We start from the raw sequence: 23,555 nt of genomic DNA on the forward strand, positions 1-23,555 counted from the left end.
GAAGTTGGATCAGCCTGTGATGTGATTTCCACTTCATTTTTTATGTTATTTTGTTCTCAACGCATTCTGCTATGTAATGAATAAAGTTTTTCAACCAGAACATTTAGTTCATTGAGATCTAGGATGTGTTATTTTAGTGTTTGCTTTATTTTTTTGAGCAGTGTGGCTTCAGTGCGGGTTGAATGGGAAGGGAGGAGACAGAAAAGAAAGGAAAAAGGGAAGGAATACAAGGACAGTGCTGGCTGCAAAATATAATCATGATAGGGCCACCTAAAATTAGCAAAGAGCACTTTTGGCTCTGTAAAGCTGGAGTGCATCATTTAAATTGTACATGAAATATGAAGGGGATGAGGAGGAGAGATAGGAGGGTAGTGAGGGTGGAGAGAAGACTGGAAATAGACAAGGAACACATGTTGAATACAGCCAAAAAGAAAAAAACAAACATATTATAGTTTTTATTTGGTTAAGATGGCAAGAAATAATGTTACACACCAATTGTTCATACAATAATCTATTCAGTGCTGGTTGTGGCTTAATACTAAAAATACTTAAAAACATGACATATATGAAGAGTATGAGTGAGATTTTACAGAATCTACTTGATCTGTTCATTATGTAACCTTGAGGATTGGTCAACACACAGGGGCTTCAATTAATGAGGCCACAACGGTCAATGTGGGTCAATCTGCCATTTATTATACAAATAAAATTCTAAAAGAACACAGTATGAAGGAAGAGAGGACAGACAGTCATATCACGGCTGGGAGACCAACCACTCACTGCCTAGGACACTGGGAGGAACTAAATATACAAAAGAAATACAAATCCATCACACTTCAAATGAAAACACCAAACTAATACAATGTGCAACCGCAAACCATATCACCAACTAAAGTGAACTCCCAGCGTCTCAACCACACCGGTGAATGGAGGACCCCACCAGCCGCAACACTAAGAACAAAAGAAGACAGAATGTTAAAATTCTAAAACAATTAAAATCCTATAATTAAAACAATAAAACAATTAAATCAATCTGGCTAAAAGATAAAATACTAACTAAAATAAACGGCAGTCAGTGCTGTACCTAAAAAACAAAGAAGCACTGTTAGTTTGTAGGCTTCGGTCCTACAAACAAATGAGACCCACAATTAAAAATCATTAAAATACAGGTACCTCAGGGTGCACGCATGCACCCCTACATTACCCTAACAATAAAATGCTACTCTAAAACAATGCTAAAAACCACAAAAGTCTATCTTACCACGAGCAGAGTCAACAGTCCATGTGGACACAAAGGATCAAGAGAGTGTGACTCCTAGAGCCACACCTGTATTAATCAGTCTCTGTGTCTTTCTGATTGGTCTCTGCTGCTTCTTCTCTGTCCTCTGCTGTCTCCTCTGCTCTCTACTGCCTCCTCTCTGCTGCTTCCTCATGACCTACTGCTACAATCAGAATCATTAAAGCTGGCATTAGTAAAACTACAACAGTTGTGAATCTACATTATAATTATGCACCATGACAGCAAATCTAGATCACGTAAAATGAGGGAGGAGGATTTTTAAAGTGGGTACAAACAGAGTTGTGACTCACAAGAGTCAACATGAACTGTGATCAAAATATCCACGGCCATGTTCTAGCTCAAGACCTGTATGAATCACAGGCTGAGTGGTAATGAAAGCAAAGCATGTATGCACACTGAAATACTTGGGATAAATACCAGTTAAATTTAAAGCATCCAAAAAAGTCTTCAGCCCAGAGTGACAACAAAGGACCTGTACACTTCCCTGTAGGCGTTTCGGAGGAGAACATACGGGAAGCAGCTCTCCAGCATGTCTTGGCTCAAGAACGGAGACTCCTCCACAATCTAGATGAATCAGCATTAACACAAGAGTGAACACAGGAGTTTTTGTTATTGTTAACATGAAAAGATCAGGACCCATAAGTGACTTTGCTCCTGCTAAAGCTACAAATCTTTATTTCACTTTTAAAAAGTCATTTTAAGATGGCTGTACAGTGAAGATTTTAACAAATGTTGCTAAAAATAGGACAATGTTGTGTTTTTTTGGGGAATTTGAGCTTTTTCACCGCTAGGACGATATGTGTGAGACTTACTGAAAATAAATTAAAGTTCCTGTGTTCATTGTCGTGAAGAATCACATTTTCCAGTGAGGCTCACTGATCTATTTTTATTTTTTTACCACAGCAATACAGAAGACTAAACCACATATATATATGATTAAGTTATATTACTTTCGTTATAGCTGCAATTTTCTGGTTATCCAAACACTAAAAATCTACCTTCTAACGTTCATTTTATTTGTGGCAAAAACCCTCACCATCCATTTTAAATTGTAGAACCACTTTTTTTTTTTAATGCATAATCACTATAAAGCATTTTTAAATTGTCTGTAATAAATTTATTGTTCATTGTTCATTCATTAGTGCTTCAGAGATAAGCAGTAAGCCATTCTAGAAGACACTGCAGGTCTGATGGGTTATTGTAAAGAGAAAAAAACTCAGTTAATTAAAGGTCATAGGGTTTTCCATTAGTCAAGTCATAATCCCACAAATTCCTTATTGCGATTTTAAAGCAAATGAATCCCTATGTACCTACCATGTGTAGGAGCAGGTAGACGGACTCTCTGTTTTTGCTCTCCACTTTATCAACATTTTGTCCCAATTGAAGCAGAGCAGAGGAGGCCAGCTGCAGAGTGACAGGAAGTTTAAAAGAGAAGAAAATCAAACAACTGGAACGTTTTCACACTGCTGGACTTGACCTGAACGAGGCCAAAAGGTTGGCAGTGTCTTGAGAAAGCTCTTCAACTAAAATATTGTCAGAGTTGTGTGTCCAAGAAACCATTTGTCCTTTGACATCTGTCTTTTACATTTGGTGGCTTCAATAAAAGTCTCTGCATTATACCGCAATCATGAAACTCACCTGTGTTTCCTGTGAAACTAAATTACAGCTTTCACTAGGGTTCAGGTCTATGAGGAATGCACTGTTCAGTTGAGTGATTTTCCCTTCTCAGGCTTATTCACTTGAATAGTTTTTCACATTAATTCCACATAAAAAAGTATAGCAAATGTTAGCGACGTAATGCTTCAACTTTAGCTATAATATGTCTAAATGCATTGTTTTTCACTTTTTGTGAGCTCTTACATTTAGCCATGTAAAAGCAGTAATACATTTTTTTTTATTTTTTGCATGATTTTAAATACTGTAATTCTATTATAGCAGTGTATTTTAATAAATTTGCAAATCGTATTTACAATGAACATTTCTTTCTTTGTTTCCAACCTCATCTAATCTCTTTAAAGTTTCTGCACCATAACAACATGTTTTCCACTCACCAAGAGAAAGTCTTTGAGCTGCTGCTCTATGTTCTTGTTCTGCACGGTGAACATGGCAGCAGCCAGCTGGTTGATAGCCGTCGCTAAGCAGTGGATGTTGTTGTTGTGGCCTAAGAAAATGACAATACAAAAGACATTATGGAAAAATAGAATAGCATGTCCTGTAATTGAGCCACAAAGAGGATGTTTTTGTAGCCGAATGATTGGAGAAATTTACCTAATGATCTGTAACGCTTAAGAGGAAGCATGCTGAGCATGTTCCCGCAGGGTCACTGGATAGATTTATTTAAAATATGTCAATGGAAAATTGAGACAAGGAAAATAGTCTATGACAAAATGCCACTTTGTGCTTTGATAGAAATCTGAGCTATTTACTGCTCTTAATGTTTCAGTCTAGGCGTATAGCCAAGCAGTTAGGGTCAGCAAGGCCACATGCCAAGAGTAACTGTATCAATGCACGTCAGCCGGAGTTATCTGTAAACAAAAGTCTCTCAGCAGAAACGTGTTTCTCATTAACCAACGTGCTTTGCTTCGGACCATGTCAGACTGGAAAGTATGATACACAGAGATGCTAATAAGCCTCATGTTCCTGGGTGGAGTGTCTTTTTTTATACATCATCAGCAGCTGGTAATAATGGCTGGAAGAACAAGTGATTAGTATTTGTTTGAGAGCTGCCTGGAGAATAATTACTGTCAAGCATGCTGAAATGAATGAATGAATATGCACCTCCATGCTCTCGGCTGTAGTACGAGTTGGGGTCCAGGGCCAAGATAGGCAGGGACACAGCAATGTAGACTAGCAACAAACAGGACAGCTTGTGCTCCTCATCAATGGATGTGTTATCTGCAAGGTAGCAACAAGTTAAAAATAAATAAAAGAACACTCTCTAATTCTGGCTAGTAAACAGTTAAAGCACAGCATGTTTTGTAGTTTCAGTGTTACCTGTCTGCATACTGCCAATAGCTGTAACAAGGGCAGGATCAATATCACATGGCAGGCCTGCAGCAGATGCCAGCTCAAAAACACTCATAGTTACCTGCAAGGTCATAAAGCATTAAGGAAAGTGCATTTAAAATAACCAGTTTAAAGCTTCAGCATCAATGAGGTTAAAAAAAATTCTGGCATGAAGTGCATTTAACCCTTTTGCAAGCAGTTTTCCCTCTCAGTACCCCCACAGCTGTGATAGCTGAGGCCAGAGGCATTGTGTTCTCAGATTGTGTGTCAGTGCCTCTGTGCCAATCTACGACAGGAATTTTTTAAAACAGATTTTTTGGGCCTTTGCCCTTATGTGAGAGCAGTAGCGATAGACAGGAAAGGGGGGAGAAGAATGGGGATAGACCTGCAGCAAAGGGTCGTGAACAAGAGTCGAACCCACGGCTGCTGCATCGGGGAACTATAGCCCCTGTTCATAGTTCGCCCACTCAACTAGATGAGCTATAGGGGCACCCTGGACGGTATTTATTGATATGTGGTGAAATGTGGTCAAACGTTCACTTGCACTCAAGGATGAACTGATTAGACTTTGCTGGTCAAATATCAAGGTTACTACGACTTTCCAAAACACATTTTTGATCATAACTCTTATTTCATACACTAAATTTTGACATAATGTCACACAAATATCTGATGAAGTGATGACGTTCTAAATCCAAAAAGGTCAAAGGTCAAGTCACAATAAACATGGATGTAAAACGCATCTTGACTGCTTAGCAGAGGCATACAACTGCAATAAGGTGCTAGCTTTGGTTTCTCCTCAGGTTTTTCTTGAATCTGCACATACATTTTTAATGACTATCCCACTGAGGTTCAAATTTAACGCTTCTTGCATGTTACAGTGCTGCCCACACTTCAGAGAAATGGCCAGCAGGATGCTCATCTGTGCTCTGCATTTCATATGGCAGCAACAGAAGTGACACAGTATATACTTTCTGGAGCAACACTAAGCCAGTGGTGGGTGTCTTTGTCTTGACACTCGGCTTTTGATCTTGCCCTATTTCTGGTTACATGCATGGTTGGCCTGTCTGGGCAGAATGTTTCCACTAATGTGGTTCAGAGTGCAGAGCTGCAGCAGCGATCAGACTCTCTCTCACGGAGGCACGAGGGGGCTGCTGACGTCTTTGGGGTTATCCTGGCCCGGGCTGTGGCACGGCTGTCATGCCGCACTCAGAGGCCAGACGTCAGTGAAGGGAGGGAGAGTTCATGAGTCAGAGTCACACAGATTACCCCAGAGGGAGATGAGGAATTTAATTTGGTTGGTACTAAAGAACAAAAAAAACATAATGCAGTTTCTCTGAAGCTCCCCAGCTTAAATTTACCATTGCTTTCTGTCTATTATTTAAAGAAATTCACTTCTGCCACACATACACATGCTATATTCTGCATGCTTAGCCTCTGACAACAGTTCATCACCTCCCCAACCTTTTCCATCTCAAAAGGTAAACATACATTTGAATGAATGTCGGGACAATGACTGACCTTCAATATAAATTTTCCCACAATAAGGTAACTCAGTGAAAACAAACTGTGGAGACACTGTTGGTAAACTGTGATGTGATTCATGCACAGTGGAAACCTGTTGACCGAACGTTTATTTATCAATGGGATTCTAACATATGGATGCCTTTTTTACAGTGTCGCTCCCTCGAAGTGGGAGAACAGCTGTGCTTTACCTTAATGTCAGCTTCGGGAGAAATGAGGTCTCTCAGGCACTCGATGGGCCCCATCAGGTATGGGCAATGCTTTTGCAGGACCTACATTACAGAATTATACAACACAATATCATTGAGATCATCCGTAACAAAGGAAAGACCTTTATATGTCAAGTCAAGGACTTTAGATAATATCATATCCACATGTCTTTCATATCTACACCACATTATATAAAGTTTCATTATAAAGGTTTTATCAAAAATCTTGGACATTACATCTTTCAGACAGTTCTGTGCCATGGATCTGAAGGACAGGATCACACCGATGATGGTCATCCTCTTCAGCACATTCTCCCCACCTACAGGTACATATGGAACAAATCTGAGCTTAACACCTATGTTCCTATCGTCTGTATAATATACACTTAAGCATGAAATGAAACCGCAGTCGCTCTTACAGTGTAATGTCCCCAAATATTACACTGTGGGTGAATGTGAAACAAATTGCTGTTGTAATGAACACAACTGTGCCATTAATGATAATAACAAATTGTTAAGGGTTTGTCAGCTCAACTGGTTATTTGCACTTAATTAACTTTTGGCTTCTGCAAGGAGGAGAACGCCACTCTGGGAAAGGTGGCTGAGGCACAAGATCATACATTATCATATGATTTTTATTAGACCTGAGATGAGTTTTGTGATTACAGCCTGAAGAATAGCTGTAGACATGTAGCGTGTTGGAATAGCAAAACCATGTGGTGGAAAAAGCCTTACATAGTGATTTTTTTAAAAATACTCAGGTAAAAATCCTGCATTTAAACTCTTACTGTTAACCACTATTATCAGAATATACCTAAAGTATTACTGGATTATCATTGCATTGATGGATTGATGCATTTTTTTTCTCTTGTCGTTAGCAGAGGTGGATCTAAACTGAACAACAATACATCATATTGTATGCTAATCATGCAATATAGTTTTTATATGCAGATCTTAAGCAGCAATGCAACTCATAAATACAGCAGTCACATACATTTTGAGGATTTGAACACATAGTAGCATAAAACGGAACCTAACAGCATGCATCAGTGCAGTACTTGTGTAAATGTACTGGTGCATTTATCCGAATTTCATACTCTGATGTATTTTTTTATTTATCCATTCACTGGCACCTGGCTGCTGTCTGTAGTACCTGATGTTTCCTCTTGGCACTGCATCAGATTGTCTTAAATTGAACATCTTAATGCAATTTCCTCAAAATGGCTTCTTTCAAAATGAACAAATCAGTCCACACCTGTTTTTAAGATTCAAGAAAGGTCCCACTATGTTTTCTTTAGAGGGTGAAAGTCGTGATCAGTACGTGTCAGTCAATCAGAACAAAAAGGATTGTGGTCTATGCTTAGGCTAATTTATCCACATTACTCCTCCTTCAGTTCGTGGTATCGTTCTTCCTCTAATCTGTTTCATAGTTGCTGTTCTCACCTTGTGCTATTTATAAGATCCTCCTCCTCATATCTGCTTTTTTTTCTCCAACTCTTTTCAGCCCCTTTACCTTCTCCATCACATCTCCTCCCTCTCTACTTCTCACCTGTCAACCTCCTTTTCAGATTGGACATTTCCTCGGGCTTATCAAAGTTGTTCTTCATCTGTACCAGGATGTCCATGTTCTCAATCACCATTTTCTAACAGAAGAGAAAGAAGTGAAATAGGTGATAAAACCACCTACATTTGAGAGTTACAATGTGGAGGTCAATGCTGTGACACATCTGTTTGGCAGTATGTTCTGCAATTCCTCGCTTCAATCATAAGTGTCAAAGTAGGAAGCATGACACAGTACAGCGGTAAAAGGTGTTTAATGCATAAACTGCCGCTAGACGAACATTTTTCCATGATATGAGGAAGTGAATAAATTCATCGTATTTTACATTTATTCACTTGACTGCACTGCTCTCTCAGATATGACTACATCTTTGCCAAGAGAAGTAATATATTTGGACCTGGATGTGACTTTTTGACACAGGCTGTTTTAAAAATGTTATACATTTGAAACATCCATCCATCCATCCATTATCTATACACCGCTTAATCCTCACTCGGGTCGCGGGGGGCTGGAGCCTATCCCAGCCAACTTAGGGTGAAGGCAGGGGACACCCTGGACAGGTAACCAGTCTATCACAGGGCCACACTTAGAGACAGACAACCAAGCACACTCACATTCACACCTACGGACAATTTAGAATCACCAATTAACCTCAACATGTTGTTGGACTGTGTGGGAGGAAGCTGGAGAACCCAGAGAGAACCCACGCTGCACGGAGAGAACATGCAAACTCCACACAGAAAGATCCTGGTGTCCTCACCAGGACACAAACCACTGATGGTGCTAACCACCGAGCCACCTTGCAGCCCCATTTGAAACGTATAATGTCGAATTTCTGTGAAAACAGCTTTTTAAATTTGCAGCATTAGCTGAACTGTGTAAATAGATAGTGTTTTAGTATTAAATTCTGCCTTTGCATCCCTATACAAAGGCTGTCATAACCGCACTGTAGCATGTTAATTTGTGGGCTACAGAAGTTAGACTGTCACACTCAGTGCCAAAACAGTTAATGCAAGAGATCTGACTATATAATGTGAACGCTATCTGGTGAGAAAACAAGGACTAACCTTAGTTAAAATCTTTACCTTTACCTAGATATTACAAATAACTAGTTTACAGCTTTCAAGCAAGTCCAATAAACCACACTGTACCTTCAGCTCGCTGACTTGCGAGGTGATGTGCCACATCAGGTTCTCACTCAGAAACTTCAGGCCATATGGACCAAGCAGCTCTGCCAGGGCCTGTAACTCTGTTCAGAAGTTGACATGAATAATTTAAGGGTCATGGTTAACATAAAGACATGTCTACACGAATTGACAATAGAAAGTTTGAGTGAAGATGCATTATGTCTTTACAACGTGGTGTTTTCACAGCAATCAAATACAAAGCTTAACTTTCTACTAGTGAAACAGATGATAAAGATAATTAAATGTAATTTGTGATTGTATCTGAATAAGTGAAGCGGAGACAACTGCAGCTGCTAGACCTCTTGTCGTGACATGTGAATGAATACGTATGCAAGGACGCAGGTGGCTAAAATTGGAAACGGTTAATGGACGGGCAGGTGAGTCACCATGAGGAAAGCAGATACCTCACTCTGGGGTAAATATAGACAATAATGATGAGACTGTGTGAGGGCGTCCACTGAAGTGCAACGGCCTCCTTTATAAATGTATGTATAATGTTCATGTTTGCTTGTGTGCGCATGAGACATTTTTGACTTAGAGTGAACATAGCCTAAATATAGTCACAGGGAGTCCACTTCTCCTATGATGTAGTGTGGAGGTGGACCACGAGGCTGCGTGGAGGAGAGACAAGTGATGCTGGATTAGCTATGAGGCAGTGATGGAAGAGTGGGGGAGATGATAAGCAAATACTGCAGTTCCCATTAGCCAGGCAGAGTCAGAATAAATTGCACGACATGTGGTGTGGACAAAAACGCCACACACCATCACAATGACAAGCTTCACAGCAACAACGCTCCCTCTGCATGCAATGTGTGATACGAGTGAACAAGATCTACAAGTTGTCATTTAAAAAGAGTGAGTCATCTCATGATCGGTGTCCTTGTGATCAATAAAATTCTTGGAACAGGGAAACTTTTCAAACCCGTCAAGAGAAAAAAAACATCTATTTGCCAAACGTAAAAAATACAGGTAAAATGTCTCTTACTGACACATTTTAAAATAAATAAATGAATGCTATATGTCATCAAATCTAAAAAGGTAATCTGCTTCTAGATTATACCCCCCATGTCTAAAATTCTTCATAATTATGGCTGCAGATTAAAAACAGGGACTTAGTGTACAACATGGACAAGCTCAAAATAAAACCTCTTAAAAGTTGAAGTTGTTGCTATGGATACTAAGGGCTGCATGTCACGGATAAATGTGTTGTGAATTACTTTATCCCACAATGCAACACACATTAAAGGTCTAAGAGTAAGTTCACCATTACCGTATGTACTGCTTTTGTATGATTTGCCTCATATATCTTTCAGTGCCACTTTTTTGTGAATATAGAAGTGATAGTACAAAAACTTGCAAAAAGTAGCACTTCTAACTTTTAACATTTCAACTTTTGCTGCAGGCAAAATTACGATAATCCAGCTCCAGGGCTGACCTGCAACATCTGAGAACTCCTCAGCTCTGAAAGTTGGTTCGTTGTCAGTAGTCTGGCTGACAAAGCAGTGCATTGTAGGACAGTGGACGATGAGGGAGTTGCTCGCCTGACGCAAAAGACTCTCCAGGAACCTGAGATGCAGAAAAGAAACATACAAAACAAGATATAATTTCCTCAGCAACTGTAACTTTTGCTTAAACAGCATGAGGTGAGAGACAAAGAGAAAGTAAGAAACACAGCTGAGAAAGTTCAGGAGGATGTACTTTTGTGTGCTACAGTGCAAGTTGTGCAACATGCATGTGCAGTTGTGCTTCCTGTGGGTTTTTCTGTGTGACGTTTATGCTACATGTGGCAGTAAGTCAATATATACTTGGGTACATGTGTTTCAAATAAATATTTGCATGCAGCACACAGTAGGTACATCTATATATCACACACACACCAGTTTGTGTAGACTGTAGTGACAGTCTGGCCTCCATGGGAGTCCAGTGGCTGTGTTTGCTGCAGCAGGACACTCTTCACCAGCCGGGTGATGTCCACATTGACGTAGCTAGAGAGGCTGTGCAGATTGGCTGTGTAGGCTCTTATCCCTGCCAGGAGGTCAGAGGGGCGGGATATCTCCTGGGTGGTCTGGTTGTAATTTGCCATTCTCACGATGATCCTGGAGAAACACGTTGAACCAACGTCACTTGTCACTGTGCTGAAGTGGACTGAGGGTGGACAGATGGGACCTTAAAGCAGGTGAAACGAGCCATGGCGACTTGGCCCTACCCTCATTAGGTCAGCACATTCACCGCTCCAGGGCTTTGCTGAGAGCGTATTTATTTTTGTTAGGACCCTTCATTCTCTCACTTTTTTTTCTCCATGACTGTATTTACAGTTTTTGGCCACAGAAGGACTGATCACGCTGCTACTCAAGGTCGCTAATTTTAAGGTGACAGGGGAGATAATCATCAGCTAAGACAGGGAGACTAAACAGAGCATATACACAGAAACATTAGGTTACCCTGGCACCAAGGCCCTAATCTAAACAGCAGTTAGCACTGAAATGACACAGAGCAAGGGAGTGACATGATGGATCTCTGCGCAGATTTTTAAGTGACGCAGCACAACTTGACATGAGGGAACTCAGATAGTAAAGTAGAGTTCATTACAGAAATGGAGAAGATATTCCACAAGAATCAAGCTCCAAATGATTCCCTAATTTTCTGGAGAACAAAAACCTGCCTGCATGTCACCAAATAAGTGCCAATTTGGAGAAAATGCAGCTTGAGGTGGTTTTCCCAGTGCATTGTCACATACTGGTTGAAGTGGTTCAACTTTTCATATTTTACATTTCCACAGTCTCTGTTAGGCATGGATAACAGCTTGCAGAATAGGATGTACGCAAGTTTCCAGTCAGTTAGTTTTAACATCAGCAGAATCAAAACAGGCAAATTATGGCATTATGTTAATATGCAGAGTTACACTTGCACAGCGTCTTTGTACACTAGCAGACAAAACCATATTTCACGGACAGCTTGCTTCTTTCATGATGAAAGCAGGCACTCATATCAGCAATTATCATATTTCTGGCAGTAATTGTTTACAGAGCTGCTGAAGTGACATCCTCTTTAGGTGCACATGAAGAGAGAGAAAAATCTGCAACTGTCACTTCACAGACTCACTGCTTTTTCTACACCTTCAGGATCCATTATATCATCCACAGTTATTTAGACAAATGTAATGACAGCATACTCAGAGAGGCGTTTCTCCAGATGAGAAAGGAGGAACTCTGTGGGAACGACGATGTGGTCAAAGACAATAAAGTCACTGCAGAGACTGTAGGAGGAGCAGAGCTCTGTTAACATCAGATGCATCTTGTCCACACTAGGAGACAAAGAAGGGGAGAGAGAGAAGGGACAATGCAGGTCTTTAGGAAATTAGGACAAATATTTTGACAATGACTTTACTATGGATGTTCTATGCTCAGACAAATAAGGTAATAAAGATCTTAAAGGATTGTAAAATCTCCAAACTAAGTCAAAGAGGAGGGAAACTGAGATTCGGAAAAGAGACAGAATTACAACCCTTCAGACTTAAGAGCTCTTTAAATGTGGCTATTTACAGAATATGACCAAACAATGAAAACACCTAAATAAAATGTGTTGCCTGTAAAACTGCTCTGTGCTTCTCTTTAATGCGCTGAGGTGTTTTGTTTCTAACTTTTACTGGTTTGATTCAGTACTAGTCAACACTTCAACTCAACAGGTAATAAAGTTAAAAAAAAAAAAAAAAGATGCTTTGTAGACAAGAGCATTTTTATCCTGTCTTCTGAGTAATTTACGGCAAGAAATGCGTCATTAGTTGAGGAAAATAATTTTAAAATGTCAGCAGACGTGATTTTGAACCTAGTCTGCAGAATTAGAATCCAACACTGCCAAGTGTTTATTCAGCAACTATTTGATTTGACTTGTTGATAATGCTGCACATCTGCAGAAATCTGGAGTCTATCAGTTGCACTCAGATTTCCTCTAAACTCCTGCCAATTCGGTATAATGATCAAAGGTTCAGACAGTATGAGCTAAATAGAGGACATGATGGGAATAAACAGAGGAAACAAAAAGAAAGCTGACTTGGTGGCGACTGTCCGGTCTTTCCTTCGGCTCTCAGCGCCTGGCTTCTCTTTCTGGACCTCCCCTTTTTTTGGCATGGGTTTCTTCTGCTTTCTATACCGAGCCGCACTGATGTTCTCAGCACAGTGCTTGGGCAGCAGCTAAAGGGTTATCACATGGAAAATTGGATGCAAAGAAAGAGAGAAAAAGGGGGAAAGAAGCAAAGAGAGAAAGAGTGGAAGAATTACATCAAGGCAAGCAAGCATTAGATATCCTCTTTAAATGTAAACAAGTACAATTTTTGGTCACATTGCTGGAACTCCGTTGAAAAGTAAGCTTTCGCCATATACACAGTTTGACCTGTTATATCGTTGTATTTAAATTCCCAAGTGTGCTCACTGCCTCCAGCTAAATAGAATGATGCCAAGCTGCAGCTAGTGTGATTATATTTGGATATGAACTAGTACAGAATCAATCTCTGCTAGATAATTTGTTTTTTCAAATCTGAAATAGAGTCAGACTCCACCTGATCATGGAGGTTGCGCTGCTCAGCACATATCTCTAACACAACATTGCTGGTCTGCTTGGCTATCTGCTCCAGGAAGGTGACACACAGGCGCAGACTCCTCTTCTCCATTGCCTCCATCTCGACACACAAAACACAACAAGAGTAGAGAGCGACTGTGCACACAGGTTGACACACTGAATGCACAGGTAAGCATGCAGAAAATACTACACAGTAGTTTGCACACTGATTATCAATCTGTTGAAAATAGGACCTGTTTAAAATTATTCTGGTCTTGAGGCTAAGCTGGCAAAAGGTGTAATCAAGCACATACAGATCACGTACCCTCATCTTAAGTAAGATCAACAAAGGAATATCTCTATTTCTGTATTAACAGAAAAACGTTGTCGTCGATGTAGACTGTATGAAACACCTGTCATGATCCATCATGCAGTGTGCGAGTTAGACATCAAACTTATAACTACTGTTCTTCAGCAGATGATTGAACACTGACCTCTTCTGGGCAGAGAGGGTGTCCACAGTGACCGAAGTGAGAGCAGACTGACGGGAAGGCCATGAGGTAACGCTTCATGGTCATATCCTCACTGCTCTGGGTAAACATCTTCTCAAAAACACGAGGGTAGAAACTAGAGAAACAGAGAATAAGCAGTTATCAAAGAGAAGAGAAGAGAAGAGAAGAGAAGAGAAGAGAAGAGAAGAGAAGAGAAGAGAAGAGAAGAGAAGAGAAGAGAAGAAGACTGACCAGAGGATGGACACATCAGACGTCTCCTGCAGCAGCTCTTCCATGCTGTCGATCACCTTGGTGTGAAACTGGATCATGTTCATCACTTTTGCCAAGTCAGGATAGTCTTTTAGAGGGAGAGGGGCCTTATTCACACTTGTGTAGGCCTAAAACAAAGGAAGAACAAATATGTCATATGTGCCACACATTTCTCAATCTTACACTCACAATTGAACATGAAGCTACACAACATACTGGCATACCTGTAATCTTAGCCAGTCGAGTCTAACTGCTCTAAAATCAAACTCCTCTTTATTGTCCACTGCAGAGAAAAATCCATGTATTATTATTAAGGCCTGTTTTGTGATGATCATTTTTGAGTATAGATGATGCTCAGCAGTTCCTTGTGATTACCTTGTTTGATTGAAAGAGCAGACAAGGTTGAGACGAATGAGCTCATGAGGACTGACTCCTCCTCTGGACACACATACATGTTCTATAATGAAGAAAGTTTCTGTTTTGTTAATGTTGATGTAAAAGAGATTGTAAATAACAGATGCAATCAACATTGTTTTTTGTTTTTTTTCCTGCCACACAGAATTTAAAATTACGCCAACACTCTTGTACATTTTCGACAATTCATGCGTACATACAGACTTGTTTTCTACAGGTACCTGTATGGTGTCATTGAGAACCAAGGCATCGAACTGAGCCAGGTACTGAACATAGTAGCGCTGGACTATGTGGATGTACTTTCTCATTAGACCCCTTAATTTCTCCATGTGGAACAGCAATTCAGCCATCTGACTGGAGAAAAAAAGAAACCAGTCAACACCAGAGCATTTATCACGATTAATTATTTCTTTGCAGGACTAAAATGTTGAATCCACTGCAAAATCTTATCTGCATAAACAAATACGCTGCTAAAAACTACTGTATACAACTGCTGCAGTGTGGAATTGGAGGGAGAGAGAACTTCTAAAGTGGCACTTCTGCTTCTCTGACTTCTATCAAATGAATACAAGGCAGTTTGTAATTGTTATGCCTCATTTACCGTACTGCTGATGTTCTCTGTGTGATTGAAATTCAACTGATATATGCCAGACTTTTGCACACTAGTATAATAGCTGCTGCACCAGTCCACAGTAGTGGTTTACTTCCTATGTATCTATGACCTACTTGTCAATGTAGTCCTCGGGTGTCTTTATCTTTGGCATATTCTCAGAGTGTCTGACAAGCCACAGGACCTCGTCACGGGAAAATGACAGAGCCATGAAGACAAACAGGGCCTTGGCGATTTGATTGGTCCACAGAACAGAGGGGAGATGAATGTTAGGAAAGAGTCTCAGCCATGATTGGCGAAAGTTAAATTACTGTGAAATATACGCTGGATGGAAGTTGGATCAAAGACATCAATTTTCACCAGTCATATGTGACCAGAATTTCATATTGTAGTCATAACTTGCAGTAATGACATGGTTTATATTTCTTAAGTACCACTATTATGCTCCTTACTGTACTTCTACCTTTGGTCCCAGGAGTCCAGGTTCATCCTCCAGAACTTTAAATAATTCCTTCATAGCGCCTCTCAGAAACTGCCTCCTCTCTCTGTGCATAGCTCCACTGGTAGTAACATTAAAAACATTGGGTTCTCACAGGTCGTTCCAAAGTAAATACACATTATTGTACATTTATGGTACAAAAGTGGAAAAAACATTTGTTGTTTTCCTTCCAGGCTCACCTGTTGACTAAAGCATGCTCACGGCATTCCTTGATATCTGCAATTCGCGGTTTATATCTGATTTAAAAAAAGAAAACAGAATGAACCAGATGCACTCTGAAGCGTATGCATAGATGTATTCATGCCAGTGATCAGGAATTTGCCAGTGTTTTCTTCTTGACAGTAGTCTCGCAGTAGTCTCACTTTTCAATAGATTGAAAAAACAATTTTGTGAAGAAATACTGCACTCATGCACTGTGGTCAATACTGTAACTGAACTACTCACTGTGATTGCTCTTTGGCTTTGTTTCCTTTCATCCTGACTTTGGTCTATCTGTATTCCAAGCCCTCCTCTAGCTACTAACATAAATGCATCAAGACATTTATCAATTGTGATTTTGAAATTGAATAAATTGAATGTATATCCAGCAATTTTAGAAAGAATTAGATTTAAAAAATAAAATAAATAAATAAATAAAACTTTACCTCAACAGTTGCTATAATGTGGCTATATAAAAATGACCTAATAAACTGTGTATTACTCACTGAAGTCATATGGCATTAGCTACTACCAATATGTAATCTCATGAAAAATAATTCCTCCTAAAACTCATACATAAATTATTAGGTACTTGCAAAATATGGCAGTTAAAATTGGCAGTGCAGGCTTAGTCCATGAGTAATTAAAACAACCAGATGAGAGTTAAGCTATAGTTCAAGACTCTTTAATCCCCAGCAGGGATATGAGTACAGCATCTAAGATACATATTTAAATCAGTTCATATTGGTACCTGTTTGAAATACGAGGGTCTATTATCTTATACCCACTGTATGTTATTTGTTTTTTTTTTTTAAGATTTAGTCATCTACCATTGTCCACAGCATAGCAGCACAGATTGCATACCCTTTGATACTGTCAAAGAGGTCCTCAGAGACCTTATGTATGTTGAGGACTTCATCTCTGGTGAGGGTGAGGTAGATGTTGTTCCGCAGAGCCATCTTCCACAGATCCTGCGAGGTCTGGTTCGAATTCAGGCTGCTGTGGCACAACAGGAAGCCAACTACAAGGAAGAAGGTTGACAATAATCACGAAACAGTCAAAAGAACTGTAGGCATCCTACTGTTTTTTGTGTTTACATCATCAATAATTGGGTAAAGGCTTTGTTTTGTTTCTCTCTTTTTCTTTAAGGTAAATAAAAACACTGTTCTTGAGACGTGATTGCCTAAAAACAATATCAACACAAAACTTTTTTGTTCTTTCTTTTGTTTCAAGATGAGTATGAGCATTACCAAAATCAAAATAGTTACTGTTAGTCAATTGTCATTTATGAAAAATGTTAACTAAAAATGTTTCTGAAGCGAGATCCTTTCATTTGGAGTTGTAGTCGTGTTTACTTATGTCTCGTCATATGTGCGAGCTGTCTGAGTGTTCTTCTGCTGGCACTGATATGCAAATTGCAAATGTTAACATCCTGTCAGAATGAGAAACACTTACTAATGATCCATCGCTCCATCACCTCCATAGACAGATATTCACATGCCATCTGTGGTGGAGAACAAGTGTATTAACTGCCAATACAGACACGTTTACTGCAGCAATCTTATGATAAAAGATTTTTTTAGGGGGCGACGGTATATCGTATCATGCTGTCATGTCTTCCTTTTCTGTACTGCAGTACTGTAGTCTGATTCCAGTTGCAAAGGAAACTCAGTGTTTCTTGTGTGCATTACTCTGTGCACTAATTGATTTTCTTTTTTAAAGAATAATTGACTGTCCTCCCAAAATGTGTTGATGTAGGTAAATAAGTGAGTGCCTTTTGTTTTCAAATATCCTCTTGTTAGATGGATGCAGAGAAGAAGTTAAAAGGTGATTTATGTTGAAATGATAGATTATCATTGTGAGTATGAAGCCATGTTATTGGGAGGAGAAAGAAAATAGGACACAGAGCTCCTCACGTTCTAATGTATTTGACCTATAGAATAAGACATTTGCTGTTATTGCATCTTGGCTGTGACACCTTCTCCCATTTCTATTACCCCCTTTCTCCCTCTCTCACAGACAAACACCAGAGGAGAGGACAGACTCACAGTGTCACAGCAGGCTGGATCCAGCATGGCAGCTGGAGCAACGAGCAGGCTGAGGAGCTGGGCGCTCCGCCACTGCTCTGCTGGCAGATTCCTACGTGGGTAGACCAGCCTCAGTGAAAGCAATGCTGTTGTCACAGACTGAGGAGAGGACAGAGAGTGGGGAAGATGCAGAGAGAGAGAAGGAAAATAAAAATTAAAAATGGCAAAAGACACGGATACTGAGAGATGGCAGCATTTCAAAACCCAAATCCAACACTCAAAAATTTTAGTTTGTGGTTTAAAGCACACACTGACATATTTCATGATAAACCACAAGCAAACCTTTTTTAACTGTCAGCGTTTAAATCCTCTTAGCAATTAGTGACCTGATGCAAACTCCTGCTGTGCAGCTCAAGATTACATAAACGCACAGTGGAGATTCCAAAGATACCTTAATATGTCAGTTTTGGAAAGATTCATATGAAATATGTTCATTTAATGGAGTGGTGCAGGCATGAAATTCACAGCAATAGCTCAATAAAAGAAAACATGATTCAGTTTTTATAATGAGCTGCAACAATATGCTATTGTGAATAATACCATACAATATACATATACACAACTGCCAGACAGACTGGAATAAAATACATTTTAACAACCTTAAAAATAAAGAAATAAAAGATGGAACTGTTCGTTAAGACATTAACATGACAGAACAGAAGTGTCTATAACTGGTCTGAATGTTCTGTGTTTCGATAAATAAAGGCATCAAAACATTGTGTTTTATATTTCATTATCATATTTTTGTAGATATTTACCAGCAGTCTGCTTTGAATTACTATTAGGCAAATCATAAAATGTTTGTTTTCCTTTTATATATAAACAGCAAATGATAAGCAAGTAAGCATTTTCTCTCAGCTTCATTTACCCTTGTATGGGGGCCAAACTCCTCAGTGAGCTTCTTCCAGGGATGATCGTACTCCATAAACATCTGGCCAAGTCGTGGGTAGGAGGGGTCACTGCAGGATTCATTGCAGCATGCAATTAGACAGATGAGCCACAATAAGGAGAAAAGAAGCAGGACATCCTAATAATGATGCGGTACATAAATACACTCATCTACCTACAGGGATTTTATTGAGGGTATAAATTTAGAATTTAAGAAACTGAATCAATTTGTGCAGCTTAACTTTGTGGTGACAGAAATAATACAGAGCTGAGGCCCTCCTCTCAGGGGGTTCGCTATGTGTGGTCTTTCTCAAGTTTGATTTGCATACCAAGTGTAAGATACTGTGGCCTGAACAAATAAGGCAGGCTGAGTAAATGGCTTCTTTCATATCTTAAATTTCAAACATTCTCTTTTCATTTTGTATTTCTTTCTTTAACATTGTATGTGATCTTTACACTGCTGTACAAGTGCAGATATTATTGTTATTATTATAAAATGTATGTGTTTGTGTTTCATGCCCGTGTTTTAAATGTAGACTTAGACATTCTTTTCCACAGCACCATTCCACTTGATTTACATTAAAAGGACACATTTTACAAAAACACTGTTCACATGTAAATGTGGTTTTCACTTTGTCCAGACATTCGTGTAATGGCCCTGTTGTTTAATTCTGTGAGGTTTGGTGTGGGAAGACCGATTATTTTGGAGGCTACGGTGGTTATGCGTATGAGTTTGGTTTGTTTGTAGCAGTGAGCATGTTGGAGAAGCAGGCGGACCAATACAGGAGGATGGACTGGATGATGTTTTGATACAACAACAGAAGGAGATGGGGGGCAACATAAAGTCCTTTCAGTTTATGGATGGCTGACAGTCTCTGATGACTTCTTTTGTGGATGTCCGTAGTGTGCTGGTCAAAGGTGAATTTATTGTCAAGTGTAATCATTTATTAGATTAGCTTCATGCTATTTTGGAAGGTGGACATGAACATCCTACAGAATGGATGGACACAAAATGCCAAAATACCACTTGGCACAAAAGTTAGTGGTGGGCTGATGATGACCTAAAACCCCAATAATTATGATGAAGGGGAAAATAGTCATAGTCAACGTTTACTTTTATCAGTTAAAGCACTCAAAGCTGGAATGTTGTGATTTCCAGCAGTCAGTAAATGGAAAACACACCCATCCATCAGATTACACTGTACTCTAAAAGTGACATCACTGTAACAACCTTTCAGCAGTTTCTTACCTGCTCCCATTGGTCATCTCATGGGCACAGTTGAACATGCCCACCAGCGTCTTCTTGTCATCGATGCGAGAGAGCGTTATGATAACTGATGTGTAGGTGATGATCAGATCCAGGTAGCTTTTGGTGAAGTCAAAGTTGACTGACTGAAATCAAATTTCAGTATAGTCAGTTGCAGAAAAAAGACTGACAGCTTCTCAGATTATGAGCAGATGTTGTATGCATGACCAAAACAATTACAAGCCTCCCAGCAAATACTTACAATATCAAAGAAGCACTGACAGGCATCGATGGTGTTCAGCAACTCATAAACGTGGTCCTGAGGGAAGAACAGAAAGCAGTTAGATTAGAAAACAGACAAAGACCTGCACAGTAAATAGGCAATATCTGCATAATGTCAGGCCTCCAATGAAATTTCCAAAGCACATTATCATTTTTATAGAAACCGGTAGCTTAATAACCATTAACCATTTGTATATTCCCATAGCATCACGATTGAGTTTTTTTGCAATCTTACAAATACCAGCGATGCCTTTGGCTTGGCTGCGACCTCCATCACAGAAATATGCAAATGTGAAGAAGGTGGTAAAAACTGCAACAAGCCACATTGAGGTACAGTAAGTGTCCTTGATATCTGGAATATAATCAGTTTTTTTCTTGTCTTAGAATAAACCACTCTATATGTAAATGTATTCTATTGTAACAAAAAGTCTCAAATAAAGGGTGCACAAAAAAACAAGAAAGAGAGCGTGCACCACCACTGTTCCTGATTTTCAAATTTGTATTTAATATCTGAAGAATGACATACAGCTATTTTTCATTGTTCTAATTTAAATACTTTTTTGTTAATTGTCTAATGTTTTGCTTAGGCAACATGCTCAAGGTAATTCCTATATCATGTCAGAAAAGAAATCAAAATTTGACTTTTAAAAACTAGAGGGAGAGAGATAAGAAGCAAAAAAAGAAATAAATCAAACAAAAATCACCCTGAACTCTATGACATCCATGAAAGAGTCGTAGTAGCTGCTTGTAGCTGCAAGCACTTCTGATTTCTGTCGCTGAATGCCTGTCAGATTTTGCTGTAATGGAGAAAAATGAAAACATTAGTGGTCAGGTGTGAGGTGACACACGGCAAGAATAGTCAAAAGCAACTTGAAAATATTTCTTCTCCATTGGTTGACTTGATTATCTCTCTTTTATACTCAATTAAAACAAATAATCTGTGCAAATGCATTCATTACAATGAACAAATATATAAACAGAAAATGAACCAAATAGCAGACACTTGGATAATATGATGCAAAAATAAAAACCCTGTAACTGTGACATCTTTGCACATCACAGATTTCTTGAATATTTCTTTTGATGCAGATGTCAACACTTTGTTCTCAAAAGTTCTATTTTATGATGTCAAGATAGCAGAATTTTGTTTTCATAAAATAACATTTTGTCAGAACAGAAAAACACAACATCATGATGTTTTCATTAGATCACATTCTAATAAGAAAAAAAATATCTTCATGATCACAAGCAAACAAAACAGGAAAAATGAGGACATAAGCTGAGAAAAATATGTTGCTTCATACTGACAATGTTTCCTCTGAAGTCAATGTTGGGGAATTTCTTGTTGATATATTTGATGGCAGGTTCCATGGCTTTGTCTGTCAGGACAGAAGGTCGCAGTTTGGGGTCTGCACATAACTGAAACAGAAGTGAGATGATACATTACGTGAGGATGTGATTCTTGGATTTTAAACTGAAGGAGACTGTGTCATGTCTGAGTGCAGAAACTTTAAAAATGCATGCTCCAGAAAACTTCACTGGGCAAGGTTTTAAAATAGCTCAAATGAAGACTGTTCATTAATTTCTTCTCCTGATAGGTACATACATAAGGTTAGTATATACACATGCCTATGCCTAAGCACTACATCTGGAAATGTCTGGGTTGTCAGGAACCAAACATACTTTCACATGATTATTTTTTTAATAGTAGCTGAGCTCCAAACCCTGCAACTGTCCCAAGGTATTGCTTAAACAATTACTTTCCCTGAATTGTTAGCTCTGCCAAGACAGTTGTGTTCATTTGTTTGACTGTCAGTAGAATAAATAAAAATAATTCAAAACTAAATCATTAAACTTGGGGCAGACGTCGTGCATGGACATATTTTGTAGCAGATCTGTTTCTGGTTGCTAAATTACATATAATAGAAAAGTAGACTGTTGGCCTTAGACCTCTTCTGGTTGAGTGTATTTTCACTGGGCATCTGTTCTTATGTGTGAGTTTCACAGCTTTCAGTTTAAAATAACTGAAATCTTTACTGACAGCACAGGCTGACTTCCTGATTGCACTTCCTCTTTGAATAAAAAAGCTTAGTTGCAGTTGGGAGACTGTACTGCTCATAAAGTGCAGTGAGTATACACACAAACCACGGAACAAATAGCACAGTTTATTTCACATTATCTTGTTACTGCAGTTTAAGTTACACCTACTGAAGAGTCTTTTGACTTTAAGAAATTGTGCATTACTGTGTCCTGACGGCTGGTATGTATCCTTCGAGGACGCTGTTGTACTTCCGTGCTTTTCAAATGTAAAGTAGGTTGACATGTTCTGCTTTATACATCATTATTCTTTCTATTGTATATGTAAAAGCAGATTTTATCTGTACAATTAATCATATCGCTCCTTTTCAACTGCTCCGTGGAAACTGAATACAAATAAATTTAAATAACAGAAAATGTAGTTAACTGTTATACAGTGAACATGTATATAGTGATAAAATTACTCTTAGATGTATTTTTGTTTTGTGCAATAATCGGATGCACGCACATATTTCTGATAAAATAACCAAAACATGAGAAAGAAGAAGTTCCTCATTTCTTGTCTCTACTGCACACACCAGTTGTCTCTTTAATCTTTCTATTCTCCCTCACCTTCTTAATGTAGTTCATTCGTATCAAAACCCCATTCCCTCTCTCATTGAGGATGGTCAGCTTTTCAGCCAGCTTCTGTTGGTAGTCCATGGCTCTAGGCACACTATGCCTCTCCCTCCGCTCAAGCCTTGGCCTCCTGGTCCTGTGTAGCAGTTGAACCCTCGGAAACAAGTGCACCCAGAGCCTCGCCCTGCCACTCGATCACATGGGGCTCGTCAGTGTAGGTGGAGCCATGAGTTGAACTGAGTGTGAACCACTCTCATCTTGTAAGTGTATGTCAAAAGAAGCAAATACTGAATATTAAATATCAAAGTCAACTTTCAAAAAATATCTTAAAATGACAAAAACATGGGCTGAAAAGGTTAAAAACTGTTCTTTGGTACATTTGTTTTTTTTCAGCAACTTTTTAAAGAATTGCAGCCACCCCACTTTGGTATCGTTACTGGAGAGAAAACATAGAATTTGTGATTATGTTGTTATGTGAATGAATGTCAAAGGTATGTTCTCTCACTGGTAAACTAACAGTGCCTCTTTTGTTGACTTCTGCTTCCCTTTTCTCTGTTTAAACAAATGTCCTGCA

The 23,555-nt window shown here is 39.1% G+C and overlaps 1 protein-coding gene and 2 long non-coding RNA genes across 3 annotated transcripts; 1 reads left to right on the forward strand and 2 right to left on the reverse strand.

The window, feature by feature from the left end:
- Positions 1-423: 423 nt before the first annotated feature.
- Positions 424-1,716, forward strand: LOC103357514 (uncharacterized). Its single transcript, XR_520206.1, has 2 exons — positions 424-615; positions 1,453-1,716. It is a non-coding gene; the product is annotated as an uncharacterized LOC103357514 (long non-coding RNA).
- On the reverse strand, positions 671-1,445 carry LOC103357513 (uncharacterized). The gene is made up of 2 exons (XR_520205.1): positions 1,262-1,445; positions 671-1,084 (listed from the first exon to the last, which is right to left on the reverse strand). It is a non-coding gene; the product is annotated as an uncharacterized LOC103357513 (long non-coding RNA).
- Positions 1,562-23,146, reverse strand: nckap1l (NCK associated protein 1 like). The gene is made up of 31 exons (XM_008282099.1): positions 22,976-23,146; positions 21,635-21,745; positions 21,031-21,123; positions 20,307-20,363; positions 20,048-20,190; positions 18,779-18,869; positions 17,872-18,009; positions 17,279-17,327; positions 16,688-16,844; positions 15,805-15,861; positions 15,590-15,686; positions 15,243-15,352; positions 14,738-14,870; positions 14,478-14,559; positions 14,327-14,385; positions 14,085-14,230; positions 13,836-13,968; positions 13,343-13,462; positions 12,838-12,977; positions 11,960-12,091; positions 10,665-10,883; positions 10,223-10,353; positions 8,752-8,849; positions 7,589-7,682; positions 6,277-6,359; positions 6,022-6,102; positions 4,295-4,388; positions 4,079-4,195; positions 3,352-3,461; positions 2,615-2,704; positions 1,562-1,864 (listed from the first exon to the last, which is right to left on the reverse strand). Exons 1-31 carry the CDS (start codon positions 23,063-23,065, stop codon positions 1,748-1,750), a joined length of 3,372 nt encoding a protein of 1,123 aa, XP_008280321.1. The 5' UTR covers positions 23,066-23,146; the 3' UTR covers positions 1,562-1,747.
- Positions 23,147-23,555: the final 409 nt, after the last annotated feature.

This window comes from Stegastes partitus, unplaced genomic scaffold (genome assembly GCF_000690725.1).
Source record: "Stegastes partitus isolate 25-593 unplaced genomic scaffold, Stegastes_partitus-1.0.2 Scaffold257, whole genome shotgun sequence".
Classification (NCBI taxonomy): domain Eukaryota; kingdom Metazoa; phylum Chordata; class Actinopteri; family Pomacentridae; genus Stegastes; species Stegastes partitus.

Excerpts from the sequence above, each read along its gene's own strand:
- nckap1l (XM_008282099.1), bottom strand. The coding sequence starts at position 23,065 with ATGGACTACCAACAGAAGCTGGCTGAAAAGCTGACCATCCTCAATGAG. Across the intron at positions 14,871-15,242 it reads CCCGAGGACTACATTGACAA|TCAGATGGCTGAATTGCTGT; the intron begins GTAGGTCATAGA and ends TTTTTTCTCCAG. Across the intron at positions 1,865-2,614 it reads TCTACCTGCTCCTACACATG|ATTGTGGAGGAGTCTCCGTT; the intron begins GTAGGTACATAG and ends TGATTCATCTAG.